The sequence below is a fragment of the Myotis davidii genome, unplaced genomic scaffold, assembly GCF_000327345.1.
Source record: "Myotis davidii unplaced genomic scaffold, ASM32734v1 scaffold323, whole genome shotgun sequence".
In the NCBI taxonomy this organism is placed as follows: domain Eukaryota; kingdom Metazoa; phylum Chordata; class Mammalia; order Chiroptera; family Vespertilionidae; genus Myotis; species Myotis davidii.
The window spans coordinates 1488238-1505155 of record NW_006295491.1 but is presented as its reverse complement, the minus strand read 5'-3'; the positions used below and the strand labels follow the sequence as shown (position 1 = coordinate 1505155).

The following is a 16918-nucleotide window of genomic DNA, read 5'->3' as shown; positions in this document are numbered from 1 at the left end:
TCTTTCCCCAGAAGACGATGCAAAGTCCTTGGGTAGCGTTCATTTTTTCCTTTGATATACTATAACTTAAATACTATGATGTAAAGTTAACAAATACTGTGTTACATGATAAAGGGATAAGAGAGGGAAGGGAAAAACAAAGGTATTTATACACACAAATGTGTTTAAGACAAAATAAGAAAGAAATACTCATTAAAAGTATAGTTGTTATTTCTACAAATGTCCACATAGACATAGCTGCTTCCACTACCCATTCTATATTGCATTTGCTTTCAGCCAGCCCCTCAGCCGTCGTGGTTCTTTGCTTGGTAGGGGGCCCCAAATCATTGATATTAGTCATAAGGCATAGGAGTACTATGAGACGCCCTAAGGCAGTGGTCGGCAAACTGTGAGCCACATGCAGCTCTTTGGCCCCTTGAATGTGGCTCTTCCACAAAATACCGACTTCTGCGCATGGGCCACGAAGTTTCAATCGCCCTGTACATGCGCACCGCACGTGGTATTTTGTGGAAGAGCCACACTCAAGGGGCCAAAGACCCGAATGTGGCTCGTGAGCCGCAGTTTGCCGACCACTGCCTTAAGGGATCACCTATATTCCAGGCACACTCTTCCTTACCTGCATTGCATAGCAGCAATCCAGTTTTCCTTTGGTAATCAGGATCACTCATGCCAGCTTGCAAAGTTACTCCCTTCTTTGCCTGTTGACTCTTTTTAAAAAATATATATATTTTTAGAGAGAGTGGGGGATAGATTTTTAGAGAGAGGAAGGGGGGATTGATGAGAGAGGAACATCGTCATCCATCAGCTGCCTCAGGCATGTGCTCTGACTGGGAATCGAACTGGTGACCCCTTGGTTCCTGGGTGAATCTCAGCCTCTGAGCCACACCAGCCATGCCTCTATTGATTCTTTATGAGGATAACTTAGCAGGGTGCAGTAGTGAAGAGATGGTGTCCACTGTCTCCCACCTTGTGCTGTATTAACTGGGATCCGTGGAAAATACTTAACACAGGGCCTGGCACTTACTGGCACTACATAAATTAGGACGGATGTGATAGCTGTTGATGGGATTATGGCATTTGGAAGTTGAAGAAAATTTAAAGATTAGTCCAATTCTTTCCTTTTTTAGAGAAACAACCAACATCTACCAGTAAAAAAGCTGATGTCCTAAGGGTAATAGGAAATAATATTTTAACAAATATCTGTCATCTGTCTGAATCTTTATACAGATTATCTCATTATACTTCCTATCAGGTGTGTATGGGAATGATCTTCTTTTTATTAGTAAGGAAATTAAAACACAAAGAATTTAAATTATTCGCAAAAGATGCAAATCCAGTCAATGGCAGAATCAAGATGTGAACTTCCAAGTTGTTTGAATTACCAAACTAGATTTTTACCATTTTATCACATGCCTTCTGACTACTAGTTCTGTTATACCACGGCACCTCATTAAATTGTATTTTCTCAATTTAAAGGGTAACATCTACATCAAAATTAGGAAAGTTCACACAACCCAAGTTACTGTCAATTATCAATTAATACTTATATTTTTTATTGCTCTATTGTATTATTGTTTTAAAATAATGCATTTGTTATCAATTACATTTGTTATTGTATTATTGTTTAAAATAATGCATTTGTTATCAATTATATAATAATTTATATTACTAAAACGTGATGTTTTAGAACAAATCAGATGTTTTAATTATTTAGTCCTAAGTTTAATGGGAAGTGCTGTTTATTTACATCTGGTAAATTTGCATCTGGTAGATGTAAATGATATAGGAGCTGCTAAAGAATAAAAAAAAATGTAAATATTTTCAAACTTTGTTCTCTCCATATATAAAGTAAGCACATTTTTAGATCAGAGAATTGAACTAGTTTTCCTCCTTCAGTGGCAGATTAGAACCACAACCTTGTTCTTGATGTATGTACTCGTTTATTTGTTTAGTTTATTTGTTGTATAAGTACCGCGCGCTAACCGATTGCGCCACTGGAGCTCCTGTTTAGTTTATTTGTAATTACTAAGGCAATTCACAAAAATATGTAAAATGTCTCTAACAGAATAGTAACATAACTTATCAACTAAATGAAGTTTAGGAATTATGTTTTATCATATTTGCGGTGCCAAAACATATTTAATTATTTATGTATTTATTCATAATGCATGTACATATGTATATTTTTTCCTAGTGTCCTAATTGGTTTATGTCTTTTACTACTGTATCTCTTGTAAAAATGCTTTTTTATTCTAGCCAGTTTTCAAATTATACATTAAAATCTTAAGTTTTATACACATTCTCATCACAGAATTATAGGTGAGATTCACATTCATGAAACAGAATAGTGGCAGTTTACTCCTCCTGTCTGCTTTGAATTTAGGCCAATTTTTCTCATCTATAAATACAGGATTTCAATTTCTGCAATATACTATTTCTGCTGGTGTTTCATCTTACTAAGTTTTAGTTTGTTTTTAGTAAAAGAGCAGCCTTCTAGATTGTATAGATTTTCCTCAGTCCAGCATATAGAGTACTGGATCTCTAAATGGAAAATACTTTTAGCATAATAAAAATAATTTTACTTTCCTGCTATTTATTAACTGTTGAATAGTTATCTCCTAAAAATTTAATTATAGCTATAGCACTAGTATTAAATTTGCATCTTCTAAGATTCAAGTTAATTTAATATTACATTCTCTTCAGCTAAATTAAAAATTTTTATGACAAACCAGAATTCTCAAATTGAGTTATACATCTTACAATATGGTCAACATTTTTATTTGGTCTGATGTGTTCCTGATAATTTGTTAATTAATCAAACTTGGACTGTAAAGCTTTTACTGCTGAAAATTTAGAGTTAGTCCTTGCCATATCTGAAGGAGCCATGTGTAATGTTGCTAAGCCAACATTCAGTTTATTCAGAGAAATGAATTCATTGGTGTCGAGTGATCCTTCCTCAGCTATATGCCCAGATAGACCTGTGCTTGGGCGTCAACTGGTCACTAAGTTTACAAAGAAATGTGTATTATTAATATTTATACTTCAAAGAGATTTAGTCAAAACACAAAAGCGCAATCTATTTTATGCCTGAAATTTTTAGCCAATTGTTACCTAATTTGGTTGTGAAAGTTATAGTTTCTCTGATTAATAATCTGCTATATTTTTCTTCCTAACAGCTGTGCTTACAGTATAATCGAAACAAAACGGAGAAATGAAAATACTCTTTCTAGTACAAAGTAGTTTAACTTTTAAAATTATTTATTTTGCTGTGCATCTGAGCTGATGACAGTTTTGGTTTACTAGACTTTTCTGGTAATAATATAGCTAGTTATAATTTAGATTCCTATTTTTTTAAACATTGACGGAAAAATTCTATAGCTAGAGTTCTAAATCAAATAATTTCCCATTAGTGATATTTGAGAGTTTTAAAATAAATTTACTAATTTATTACTAGATAAGTTAAGGTGACTTTTTATTTTAGGAAGAATTTGGCTATAATGCAGACACCCAGAAGCTGCTGGCTAAAAATGGAGAGACTCTTCTTGGAGCCATTAATTTTTTCATTGCCAGTGTGAACACTTTGGTGAATAAAACAATTGAAGATACATTAATGACTGTGAAACAGTATGAAAGTGCCAGGTTGGTATAAATTTTCATTATATTATTCTCTTTTACAGATGGTATGCAATTCTGTAATGGTTTTGTTTGTAAATAAGAGAAACCAACTCTGGCCAATATGGGCAGTACATGAATGTATTAGGTTATAGGATAGCCTATGGAGCCAACAGCATGGCAAGAGAAGAGAAAGCCAAGATAATTCCTCAGAAGAATCTACTTAGGACCCTGATGCTAGGTACCCCTGGTACTTGATGCTGCCACACCTACAATAAATAATTTCCAAAAGACCCCTGAATATTTGCTTCATTGCCTTTAAGGTGCCCGAATGAATCTTGGTCATGTGCCCAAACCCTGGCTGCTTAGGGAATAAGGAGATGAAGGCTCTCCCAGTTCCAGCTTCCTTAGAAGGGGACAAGGCCTTGTGTTCTACCAGGTAGATACTAGATGCCCTCTATAATCTGTCCTAAGCCTACCTTTTCACCCTTATTACCATTGCTTCCCACTGTAAGCAGTTGACTACTTCTGCAGTAGCCAGACTTACAGTTTCCATTTCTCTTGAATTTACAAGCTCATTTCTGCCTCTTTGACTTTGTTCATGTTGTGGATACCAACTCCCTAATCTTCCATTTATCCAAATTATAACCAGCCTTCAAACTCTTTCAAATTTTACCTTTTATATAAATTAAATATTTGCCTTATATTGTCATAGCTGTGTATAATGCAGTGTTTTCATACATTTTACATACACACACTCACACAATTTCTCCATCTCATTACCATCCTATTAGGTAAACAAAGTACATATTAATAAATACTTACAAATGTCTAAAAAGTAGCAGACCCATGATAGCAGTTTTCAACTTTTGATTCCAGATTCCATTCCCCCCCCACACACACACCTCATTCAAAGCCCCTTGAAGTGTTTTTTTCTTCTTACCACTTGAAATTTTATTTTCTGTTATACTTTTTGTAGTGTAATTGAAGTGCAAACGTTACCTTCTAGAAGTTTAACTTTACTTTTTGGCCTCTGGCCCTAGTTTAATGATGTAAGAAATGCTTATGAAAACTGAATTCATCTAGTCTTTTTTTTTTTTTTTGCGGTTAAGTGCTTATTCTTAAGTATGTATTTTCTTCTGATTTACATACGTTAAAAGCCCAAATCACTTGGAAAGTTAACTTTGATCTTTCCACAAGAAGAGATGCTTCTATCCTATGCTATGTTTTCAATTTAGTATTAACTCATATGAGATTCTTAATGACTTGGGAATGAAGGTTAAGACAAATAGCTGTGGTTGTCTGGTGGGAGGAGGAAGGGGAAGGGGCTCAGTGCCATAGTTAGATTTTGGACTTTTTTTTTTTACTTTATTGTTTGAATTATTTGCTAACATAGTATTAAAATCAGAAGGTGGAAAAGAAGAAACAGAATCTATCAATAGGATATTCCTCAGTAACATTGAGTCTCTCAATTAGATATCTTTTAGTAGGAATCCCTTCAATAATATTTCCAGTAATTGGTTCTCCAATTTCTATTTAAGTCCTCTCGTGACCTTGGCTATATGTTTTAAAGGATTCATTTCTATAAATTATATTTGATTCTTTTTCAAATCTGTCTGTCCTTATTCATAATATCCTAATTTGTTCATAATGAATACTCTTCTTTTTATCTCTTTAATCATTTTAAGCACTTTTGTTTTAATATTTGTGGGTTTTGAAGTTGCAAATTCTTTTGTTACAAAAGTATCCCCAGTTAAACACTACATGAATCTAGTTCTGTTTCTCTACTTTATAATTGTCCACCTATTTTGAAATATATGTAGTTACTAAAAAATATTTTTCAAAATGTAAAATATATTTTATTTTAGACATGTAATATCTTTCTCTTCAACCTTTATTTCTGACATGCTTTTAAAAATACTAGCTCATATTAAAGAAAGAAAAATTTATTAGATAAGTCACTCCATAGACATTTTATATTTAATTTGCAGATAAAAAATTAAACCTCTAGACGTTGAATGATTTGCTCACTTGGAGAGCTAATTTAAAACCAAAATGAGAATCCATGAGCTTCCTACCTTCTACTTTTGATCATTAGGCCTCAAGCTTGAACTGCATTTTTTAAATCTCAAATTTTCACATCTTATTATAAAAAATAATTTTCGTATCTTATAATGAGAAATCTGACAAAGCACAATGTGATATAAGATCTCAGTTTACCCAATATAGAGGTTTGTTTGAAACTTCAACAAAATTATAAATCAAGTTATATGTACTTGGTAGCTGATTATCGGGAAACCTTTAGCCATCCTCTATGTGTGCTTTAAAAACCACCACCAATAATGACCTCGCCCCATAATTTGTTCTTTTTATTGAAATTACAGCATATGATTTTATTCATCAAGGTTAGCTTGGGGTTTGACTTCTCTGTGCTTTTTATGAAGTAGCTAAGGAATTAACTGGTTGTAACACTAAAGCATTGCCTACTGAGGGATAACATGTAAAAAGGAATCCCAGATTAAAAATTTCTCAGTAGCTAAATTTTATTCTCTGTCAAAACCAGAATTTACTGACTTTTAGGATAAGGGTCAGCTATTTGATCCAGCACAGAAAGTGGCGATTTAGGCAAATGTTCGGGTGGCCTTTTAATGCTCCCCATTGTGCATTGTGTACAAGCATTTCCTAGCCCTCTGGTGCTTTAAGTGTAAAAAATCAAATAACAGCCCTTCAACACTTCTCTACAGCAGCACCGACAAGGGAGTCAATTGTGGTCAAGACTTTTCAGATATGGACACCTATTCTCTAGAAGTTTTACATAAACCAAAAGTAACCAACTATCACTAACTTTGTTGATGTGAACTCAATACAGACTGGCAGTTGAAGAGTTATATTTTGAAAACTTAGTATGCTTCTCTTTCTGGTTGTAATGAGCACTGTTAAAGAAACCCTTATGGAAAGTTTTACTTTGATACCATCTACAAAATCTGGATGTAAGGTCAGCATTATCACTTTGATTATGCTTAAATTAATCACTATTGTTTCAAAATTGTGATTCAGGGCAATTGAAGGATATTTGTCTTCACATTAAGCCACCACATATTACTATTTATTTTTGTTTCACTTTTTTCTCTTTTATTTTTGTAGTTTTTTTAGTATGTTTGCTTCTAGCTATTTTTCTTCTAATTTGCCCATAATAATAAGCAAAGATATTAGTTAATACCTGGAATCCTAACTACTTTTTATATATGAAGCAGCAAGAGATAACGTAGCCAGGGAAGGATAGAGTGGTCATCCAGTTGGCTATATAGAACCCATGGAATTTAACCAACTTGTTACAAAGTCAAAGCCTCCTAAAAATGTAGTATCTGTCTCCTCCTTCTTAGCTCCAGTGCCATTGTCCTGATTCAGTGACTCATTTTTCTTTTGACCATAATCTTCTAATTGGTTTCCTTATTCCTGATTTCTTAATCTTCAACTCCAGTTCATCTTCCATTCCTTACACTACTACTGTAATCATCTTTCTGTCCTGAACAAATTGCACATGTTCTTTCTGTGGCTTCCCATCCCTTGTCGTATGGATTATACCTGATCCCTTTAGCATGGCCTTTAAGCCCTGCTTAAACTTAGGTTTGTCTACCTGTTTGACTTTGACTCCTTCCATTATGTGGTCCAACGCCAGGTTCTAACATACTGAATTACTTTCCAAATGTTTCATGGTACCTTACAACAGATAAGAATACACCTGTGTCCATAGTATTCTCTTCCTGAAAAGTTCTACCAATTTCCCTGCCCCAATCTACCTTTTAATCTTTTACCATCCTCTAAAATTTTATTTTAGTGTTTTAATTCTACTCTGAGATGCCTTTCAAATATCTAATTATGTATTTCTTCCTCTTGATTTCCACTCTCTTTTATCCTCTCTTGTGGCAGTTGCCGTCATCTCATTTTGTTGTAGTTTAAGAACTTCTCTCCCTCTACACCAGCGATTCTCAACCTGTGGCCGCGACTCCTTTGGTGGTCAAACCACCCTTTCACAGGGGTCGCCTAAGACCATCCTGCATATCAAGATATTTACATTACGATTCACAACAGTAACAACATTACAGTTATGAAGTAGCAACGAAAATAATTTTATGTTTGGGTCACAACATGAGGAACTGTATTTAAAGGGCCAGAAGGTTGAGAACCACTGACTGCAAGCTTCTCAAAGATAAACTATCTGATGATCTTTATAGCTCTACTTTCTAGCACAGTGCCTGGAACATAGAATGTGCTCACTTAATATTTGTTGAATGAATCAATGTTTCAGTGAATGAATGAATGATTATTTGGCCCTGAAAGATCAAGTTTGTTCAATTCGGTACAAGTGAAGAATAAATTAGATTCAGTACATTCTTTCGCAAGTCTTATATACAATATATTTTGACATTTAAAATGTTCGTAATTCTCAGAAAAGGAACTGTGACTTGTACCTGAGAGATTTGAATAAAGAGCATTATTTTTAGGGCATAAGTTTTGTGGTGCTGACTTTGACTAAATTAGAGGTCACTTTCTTCTTGGCTGAGAACTAAGTAATTATGATTGCTGGATAAGTCACTGTTTAATAAACAAGATAGTATTATACTTTCACAGGTGCTGTGTTTGAGGTATTATGAGGTGCTTATGGGATCATGGAGTGATAGTGGGTGAAGTACCTATTTCAGTTAGTTGTGGGAGAATATTAGGGGGTACATCTCAGGGAACACAAGGTGGTAAATGCTCTATGATAGATACTGTGTCACATTCTGAATACTAATGTTATAGAAATCCATCTGGAGTTGAGCTGTCTTATATGGTAGCCACTAGCTGTCTTATATGGTAGTCTGCTGAGCCCTTGAAATGTGGCCAGCCTGAATTGAGTGGTGATGGGGGTGTAAAATACATGATGGATTTCAAAGATTCAGTATTCCCCAAAAGTAAAATAGTTTATTAACAGTTTTTTACATTGATTACATGTTGCAGTGATAACGTTTTGGATTTTTTGATAAAATGTATTATTAAAAAACATGTGAAATTAATTTTTGTTACTTTAATGTGACTACTAGAAAACTTAAGTTACATATGCAGCTCACACTATAGTTCTGTTGTGCATTGCTGACATAAACTGTACTTTAAGGACTGCTGACCCTCAGTTTAACTTCCTTTTATTGGTTCATTTTAAGTATCTCATTCTAAAGTCCATCCTCACCTGCTTTGCCTTATCAGTATTAACCAGATCACTACTCTTGTTCTTGTTAGCATTAGATTTTGACGGCTGTCTTTTTCAAACTGGTTTTCACATTTTGGAAATTTTACTTGTCAGTTAATACTGTACTTTGGGAGGGATAGTTAACGAGATTAAGGGGCAGCTTAATTCTACTCTGAGGTGAGTAGAATTTTGTTTCCTGCCATGCTTGTATTAATAGTTTTTTGTATTAAAGAAATACATCATTTTAAAAGCATAAGGTATAAAGTATATATGAAAATTATTATCTATTAAGGCATAATATGAGACTGTAATGTACTTCTAGCTCACTTCTTGAACCTATTTCACTCTGTTTTGTAATGTGCTTCACTTATTCTCTTTTTTCCAGGATTGAATATGATGCATATCGCACTGATTTGGAAGAACTGAATCTTGGACCACGTGATGCAAACACTCTGCCAAAGATCGAGCAGTCACAGCATCTGTTCCAAGCACATAAGGAAAAATACGATAAAATGCGCAATGATGTTTCTATCAAGTTGAAATTTCTAGAAGAAAATAAGGTGAACTTATTCTTTACTTTTTGAGATCTTTCTGTGAACTTTTAAGAGTCACCCTAAAGAGCAATAAATAGAAAGTTTTTTGTTTTTGTTAACTCTCTTTCATTACAGTTGCAAAATGGAATTTCACCTGTAATCAGTGTTTGAGTTTTTAGAAGTATCCAAAATATATTTACCTTTCTGTTGTAAAAGTCATCATCAACTCTACTGTCCTAGTCTTTCATGTCTAACAATTGGCAAAAAAAGTTATATAATGATAGATTCTGCTCTGGATGTTTTAAAACCTTTTTATTAAGGGTAGGTGCAGATTTTAGGAAAGGAAGAGTATTCTGTGCAGTAACTGGTAAATGAGGAATGACTAGAAAGTCCAGCATAGAGCTGCATTTGGCATAACCTAGATGAAATTAACCAAGAAATCACGTTATTTTCATGTAACATGAACACATCCAAGGACTAGGATAATGAAAGCTGAGATGGACCTACTTATTGTAGGCTTCTCTTGAAGATGGATTCATATAATATTATGCTCCTTAGTTTTGGTTTAAGTAAAGAATAGGTTCCCACTTTAACATGTCTTTCATTACATGCATACTCAATTTTGTGAGCGAGCTGTAGTTCTGGAAGTAAGAGAGTCAGTAGGTGTAATAGCTCAGTTCCATGGAGAGAGGGTCTTACCATTGCACATTTGTGGCCCGTTCCTATGCACATCTTCTGAAGCCATGATAGGCCTTCAACTCTGCTTTCTTCCAGGTACTCTCTTAAAATTATTCTTCAGTTTGAATTGTCTGTTGATATCTTTTTCTTGGCCTTAGTATTTCCTTAGAAACTCTTCTGGTTACCATAAAAGCTGCAGAATGATACATTTCCTTGAGACCTACCAAGTCCAGCACCACCACTCCCCCTTTTTAGCTTCAATGGGTGAAAAATAATTCATGTGAAAACATTACAATGAAAGTAAAGAAAACTTCGGCAGAGTTCTCAGACATTTTTCCTGGCATCATTCAAACAACAGCACAGTGCTGATTGTGAGCACATAGATGGCATCATATTAGTCTTTCATATATCTATCCATATGTGTCAGTTATGCTGTATACTATTTTTATGGATAGGACTATATCAATACTTAGATATAGATGTATATTTTAAATATGAAAATATTTCGACAAACTGCCCTATAATGGATCAACAGTAGGCAATGTAGTGCTAAATGAAATATGCTAGAATGTTATGGGCTCTACCCAAAGCTAATTTGAAGGGAAAGTATTTGGGGGTTCAGGATTTTTGCAAATAGAGAAAATGATTTTAGAAAATTTATAAAATGATAATTGCATTCCATTGGGATCTAATGGTATTGTATGCTATTCTCTGGATAGTGAAATTATGGGTAATTTTTGTTTTCTATACATTTTTTAGTACTTTAGACAATTTCTATTAAAGATTGTGTTGCCTTTATTAAAAGGAGGAAAAGTCCCTGGCCGGTGTGGCTCAGTTGGTTGGAACGTTGCCCCATACACCAAATGATTTCAAGTTCTGTTTCCAGTCAGGGCACATATCCAGGTTGCAGGTTTGATCCCCAGTCAGGGTGGGTGCAGGAGGCAATTAATTTGTTTTAATTTTGCTTTCATTTTTTATTATGGTAAAACATACATAACAAAAAACTTGGTACTTGCCTCCTCTCATAACCACATCAGAATTACAACTGCACTAGAGACCACTGTTATTGAGCCCAAGGTTTCGGGTTGTATCCCAGGTCAGGGCACATACAAGAAGCAACCAGTGAATACATTAATAAGTGCAACAGCCCTAGCTGGTTTGGCTTAGTGGATAGAGTGTCGGCCTGCGGACTGAAAGGTCCCAGGTTTGATTCCAGTCAAGGGCACATGCTTGGTTTGTGGGCTCGATCCCCAGTCGGGGGTGTGCGCTGATAAATGATTCTCATCATTGATGTTTCTATCTCTCCCTCCCTCTCCCTTCTCTGAAATCAAATGGAACAAAAATTGATGTTTCTCTCTCTAAAAATCAATAAATGTTTTGTTTTTTTTTAATTTTTTAAAAAAAGACTGCATGACAGGGATTGGGAAATCAACATAGGAAGCTGATATGGCTTGAAGGTTGTGGAGGAAGAGGGTTGGGAAATTGTTCTATTTAACCCTGTGTTTAGTTTGAGATGATGACAAGATAGTCAAGTGGAAACAATGGTAGGAAGTTAATGATGTGGGTTTAGAGTTGGGATAAGCAGGGCCAGAGCTTCAGAGACAAAGGTTTGGAAGTCATTGTTTTGAAAATAATGTCATTGTCACATCTCTTTTGACCTTTCTTAATATAAAACAAGAAAATAAAATTGGCTTTATTCTCAAGGATTTTATGTTCATGGGTAGCCTAGAGACAGTCTTTGTTTTTGGCTTTCCATAGTTGTTATCAAGCTAAGTTTCAATGTGAACTCAGTAATCGACTGTCTAAAATAAAACCTATAAATGAGCTCTGATATTTTTATCTTTTTTATTTAATTCTTCAAAACTATAAAGAGATCACGTTGGTCTCTGTTAAGCAATAAATAACTATCATTTTGATGAAGACAGGTCCATGAGAAAACTTTTATTTTTGTTATTGTTTGAGCAACTTTTACCCTTTTATTATGATAGCTCTGGCAAAGGGAGGAGAAAACAAACCTTTAGGCTGAAGAACTATCATCCCTGCCTGCTTTCTTGACAGTTTGAATACCTCAAATCTGGGTTTTGTTCTTTTGTTACACTACAGCCGAATTTGTACCTTATTTGTCAGGTAATCTACTTAGCACATGAATTTAAACACACTTTATATTTTTAAAATATTGTATGTTGAATTCTTTTTAAACAAAAGTTATCTGAAACATCGGTGAATATGCTATTTTGTAATTTGATGTCCTAAAGGTTACTGCTTTTTTAAAAAGCTGTTTTTGCAGCTTTGTGGAGGAGGCTGTCGGGGCTCTCTTTTGATTCTCATATCATGGCTATTGGAGTGTCTTCCCATAGCAACACTTCTCTTCTGATTCTAGATGCCAAGTAACCAAACACCCAGAATAGAATATGCATAAAGTAGAAAGCAAATAGTCATTGAGAAAAGGACTAAGAACCATTCCTATAACTATTGTAATAGATTTTAGTGGCCCAACATTGTGAGAATGTTTTGTTCTTAAAACTTTTTAACATTTTTTCAGAAGGATTAAGAGGCAAATTCATAGCTATATTTTAGAAAATTAAGGTGTTTATATACAGTTAGTCTAACCTTCATTTCCTGGCAAAACAAAGGGAGTAGGTATGTAAAATACAAACATTCCTGTGTAAGTGCATGCATTAATGCTGAGTAATATGTGCACATACCTATATTTGTCATAGATTTCTAACTGTTTTTTAGAAATAGTTTTATCCTTAATGGAAAACATTGAATTTTTCTACTATTTACAATCTGTACTCTCTTTCTTTAACCTAAACAACCCTTATTAATCTCTTGATAGTCTCTTCCTTATTTACTAAACACCACTGAGTTAAGGACAAAATTAATTAGGCTCTTCTAGTGTTTCTCCTTTTATCAATATTTCTCTTTTTCTAGACCTTTAAATAATGTAACTCGAGCTGTCTTGTGGATTGACACAGTTTCTTTACCTTTGATTGCTCCTTTGAAGGTTCAAAACAAAACATAGGTTAAAGAGAAAAAAATGGGCACATCTGTTTCTCTGTAGCCTTTGTGAGAATAGGTACCATGCCTTCTTTTACAGTGCTCGTGATGCCTAGCAATGGTGTTAAATGTGTAGTAGTCATTGAGCAAATGCGTGTTTGCATTTCTTCCCAGAATTAGAGGTTCACTGAAGGCCAGTGAGAGAGATGGAAGTAAATGGGATAGAATGGTGAATCCTCATTACCACACTGCTTTAGTGAGGGCAAAGCTCACTCTTTCAGAAATGCTGCTATTGTCTACAGTGTGTACTGTTTGCATGGAAAGAGGAAACAAAACGTTAGAGAAAAGCATGCAGATTATTGTGAGCAAGCCATGTTTATTTTTTTAAAACAACTTTTTATATGGCTTGGAATCACTTAGAACATGAAAAAAGTAATTTAAGATGAATATTTTCCTTAAGGTGATCATAATTTAACTCTGGGGTAGTAAATCTCTTTTCAGAGTTCTTAATTTATTAGGATAAAAGGAAAACCCTGTCACAGATTTAACAAACTTATTTTAGGATATAAATAAAAAGTAAGTATCCCATTAATTTTATTATATTCTTATTTTAAGAAGGATAAAATATACTCTTTAAAGTAATGTCAGTTACTTAGCTATAATCATTACATGCAGTCTTTTGTTTTTTTTTCCATTTATTATATTTCAATGACTTAAAGGATAACAAGGGGGCAAAAATGATGAACCAGACTTGGAATCCATCCTGGACATATATCTGATTTATACAGTTAACTTAATTTAAAATAAAATAAAAAATTTTTCTCAAAAATCATCCTGATTCTTAGGTTGATGAAAAACTTTTTCCTCATATCACGTTTTATATATAATCAGAATACAGTAATATTCCTGTATATTAGGATTTTTAAAAAATATATAACAGACTTATTTTATATGCACCTTATTATGAGTTTAACTTTCAGAGAAAAATCTAATGAACTAAAGTGGTGAGGCAGGAGAATACACAGAAAATTAAAAACACCTGGAACAAAGTAAACATATTCCTGTAATATGAGACAACTATACAACTGTATATGACTCAGTGGCTATAATAGGAAATATTCAAAGCCTAGTACATTTTTGTAAAAACATGCTGTAAATGTTTGGAAAAACTTAGAGGGCAAATTCTTTACTTACTACAACTTCTCTTTGAGCCCGGGCTGTTGTGGCTCAGTTAGAGTGTCATCCCGTATACCAAGGAGTGTCAGGTTCGATCCCAGTCAGGGCACATACCCAGATAGCGGGTTCAATTCCCGGTAGGGGTATATGTGGGAGGCAGCCATCAATGTTTCACATCCATGCCCCCCCCCCTTTCCTTTCTCTAAAATCAATTTTAAAAATAATTTTAAAAAAACTATTTGAGAGCAAAACATACAAATCTCTGAACTTTTAAAAATGGATATTTGTTGCCAGTTTTTAAGGAGTATGTTAATCATTATTTAATTTGTACAAGCACATGCAGTCTTGAAATCTTTTTTTCCCCATTATCAAAAGAAATTACTCTAACTTCTTATTTTTGATACGTTTTAAAATTCATCCCAATGACTTACTGTTCTTTATTTCTATAACTGGAGTCATAAATAGTATTGCCTCTTGGTATTTGCTCATAGGTCAAATGAAATTAAGTTATATACGTAAAAGAACCACACCTGTTTCAGATTTTTAAAAATACTAATAATAAGCATTTATGGATTGAAATGTATAAGTATAATAAGCAACTTCAACACTGTGCCAGATATGATTACTACACTTGGTTCCTGTGAAACCTTCTCTTACCCTTGCAACTTTACATCCATACTTAATTCCTAAGTATATGTCATCCTGTAATCCTATATAATAAAAACTTAATATGCAAATTGTCTCCTTGACTGGGAGTTCGACCAGGGGATGGGGCCAGCCGGCCAGCTAACCGCCCGTGGCCCCTCTCCCCGGCTGGCCCCGGCCAGTGGCCAAGGGAAGGGAGACCCCAGCTGGCAGTGGCAGGCCGCCAGGGGAAGAGAGGTCCCGGCCAGCAGCTGGCAGCTGCTAGGGACCCTGCCCGCGCATGAATTTCATGCACTGGGCCTCTACTTTGATATAATTTCATGTTGTTATTGTCCTTTTTTTCCATTCATTTAACAAACCTTTTTTTCAAATATATACTGTGTGCCAAAGTCGGGGGAAATATAATTTCCTCCCACCTTCTAAGTTCTTCTGGCTGGTCTAATAATCAAATTAACATGAAACAGATTAACAGAAGGAAATGTCTGAAATTTATTACAGATCTGTGTGGGGGATGTCATAAGAATATGGGACTCAAGGACATTGGGCAGTTGAGGTTTATAGGCAGGCCATTTGGCCAAAGGAGAAGGGGAGCAAGGGTCTGGGATTTCAAGGGGAAAATGGGCATTTTACAAGTAGATGAGAAGGAGCAAAAACATGTGGAAAACAAATTTTTACCTGGACTACCCAGAAACAGTGGGACACAGGGAAATCTAACAAACAGGCTGTGATGTTAAGGTGATGCTCCCTTCCTTTAAGCAGGGTTTTCTATCTGCATTTATTTAGGCAGGTATGGGGGAGGGGAGGGCCAAAGTTTCTTTCTAGTCGTTTGTTTCTTAATAACCAGCCTAAAAACAACATCCCAGATGGCATATTTGGGGGTGGCAAAACTGTAGTCTCGCCTCACCAGGAAGTGTTCTGGATCTTGGTGATACCCAATGAGCAAAGTATAAACAAATTCTACCCTTAAAAAGCTTATAGGATAGTAAAAAATACATTGATCAAATATATACATAATTTTGGCTGTGACTAATGCTTTCAAGTAGAGGTACATGGTCAGTTAAGAGTGGTCAGGGCAAGCTTCCTTGAGGAATAATGTTGAACATTAACCAGGTATAGTGAGAAGCAGAGTGTCTCAGCGGAAAGAACAGCTTGTGTTACAGCTCTTTGGGGCGGGTGGGGGATACACAGAGGTGATATGTTCACAGAATGAATATGACTAGAGCACAGAGAAAACTGGGAAGTAAGCAAGGGCCAAACCATGCAGGTCTTATAGACCACGTTAAGGAAAAGTTAATTTTAATATCATTGGGAAGCTAATGAAAGAATCCTTGGTAAATGATAGGACTGAAATATGGAGCATAGATTTTAGTAGAACATAAGGGTGAATATAGTAGTTTAGAGGAAAAGATGGGAGCTTGAAACAGGGTGATGGTAGTAGAAATGGAGTGAACTGAAGCTTTCAAGAAATAATTACTTTAAAGCTAAAACAAATACATGTAAAATACTGAGAACAAACTGATGTATATAATTGGCATCTTTGACATTTTATTTCTTTATTCAGCAAATAGTCACCAATAGCTTTTTATTTGCCAGTCACTGAGTTAGGTAGCAGAAATATAATGGTCTTGCCATCATAGAGCTTATAGTCAAGAGAAATAGGCATTAGCCAAATACATAAATACAATCTAATAGAAGGGTCATGTGAATATGCAAAGGGGAGTTGGATTGGTGTGGGGGATTGTGGAAGGCTAGCTGGAGGAAAACATTGGGGTTTAGATCCAAAGGGATGGAAAGGAGTTAAATTAAGATGCATGGGGGAAGGGGATTTTAAGAAGAACTAAAGCAAGCATGTCAAACTTGCAGCCCGCTAGCTGTGAGCTTGACATGCTTGAACTAGTATACAAAAACCAGCTGATGGTCAGTGAGCCCCTGCCTAAAGACTGGGGAGAGTAGCTGTGGATGAAGCAGCCACTGATAGGTAGGGCCTACACAAGAAAGAAATGACGTATGTACAAGGTTATTCATTGCAGCATCGCCTGTACTATCA

General features: G+C 35.1%; 1 protein-coding gene across 5 annotated transcripts in view; it reads left to right on the top strand.

Annotated features, from left to right (window-relative positions):
* The window catches only part of ARFIP1 (ADP ribosylation factor interacting protein 1), an 85344-nt gene that overhangs the window by 51158 nt on the left and 17268 nt on the right, over window positions 1–16918 (top strand). For all 5 annotated transcript variants that reach the window (XM_006770114.2, XM_006770115.2, XM_015568051.1 and 2 more), the window contains 2 exons: window positions 3482–3639; window positions 9225–9399. In XM_006770114.2, the coding sequence (XP_006770177.1) occupies window positions 3482–3639; window positions 9225–9399 (333 nt within the window). The remainder of the gene's footprint in view (window positions 1–3481; window positions 3640–9224; window positions 9400–16918) is intronic.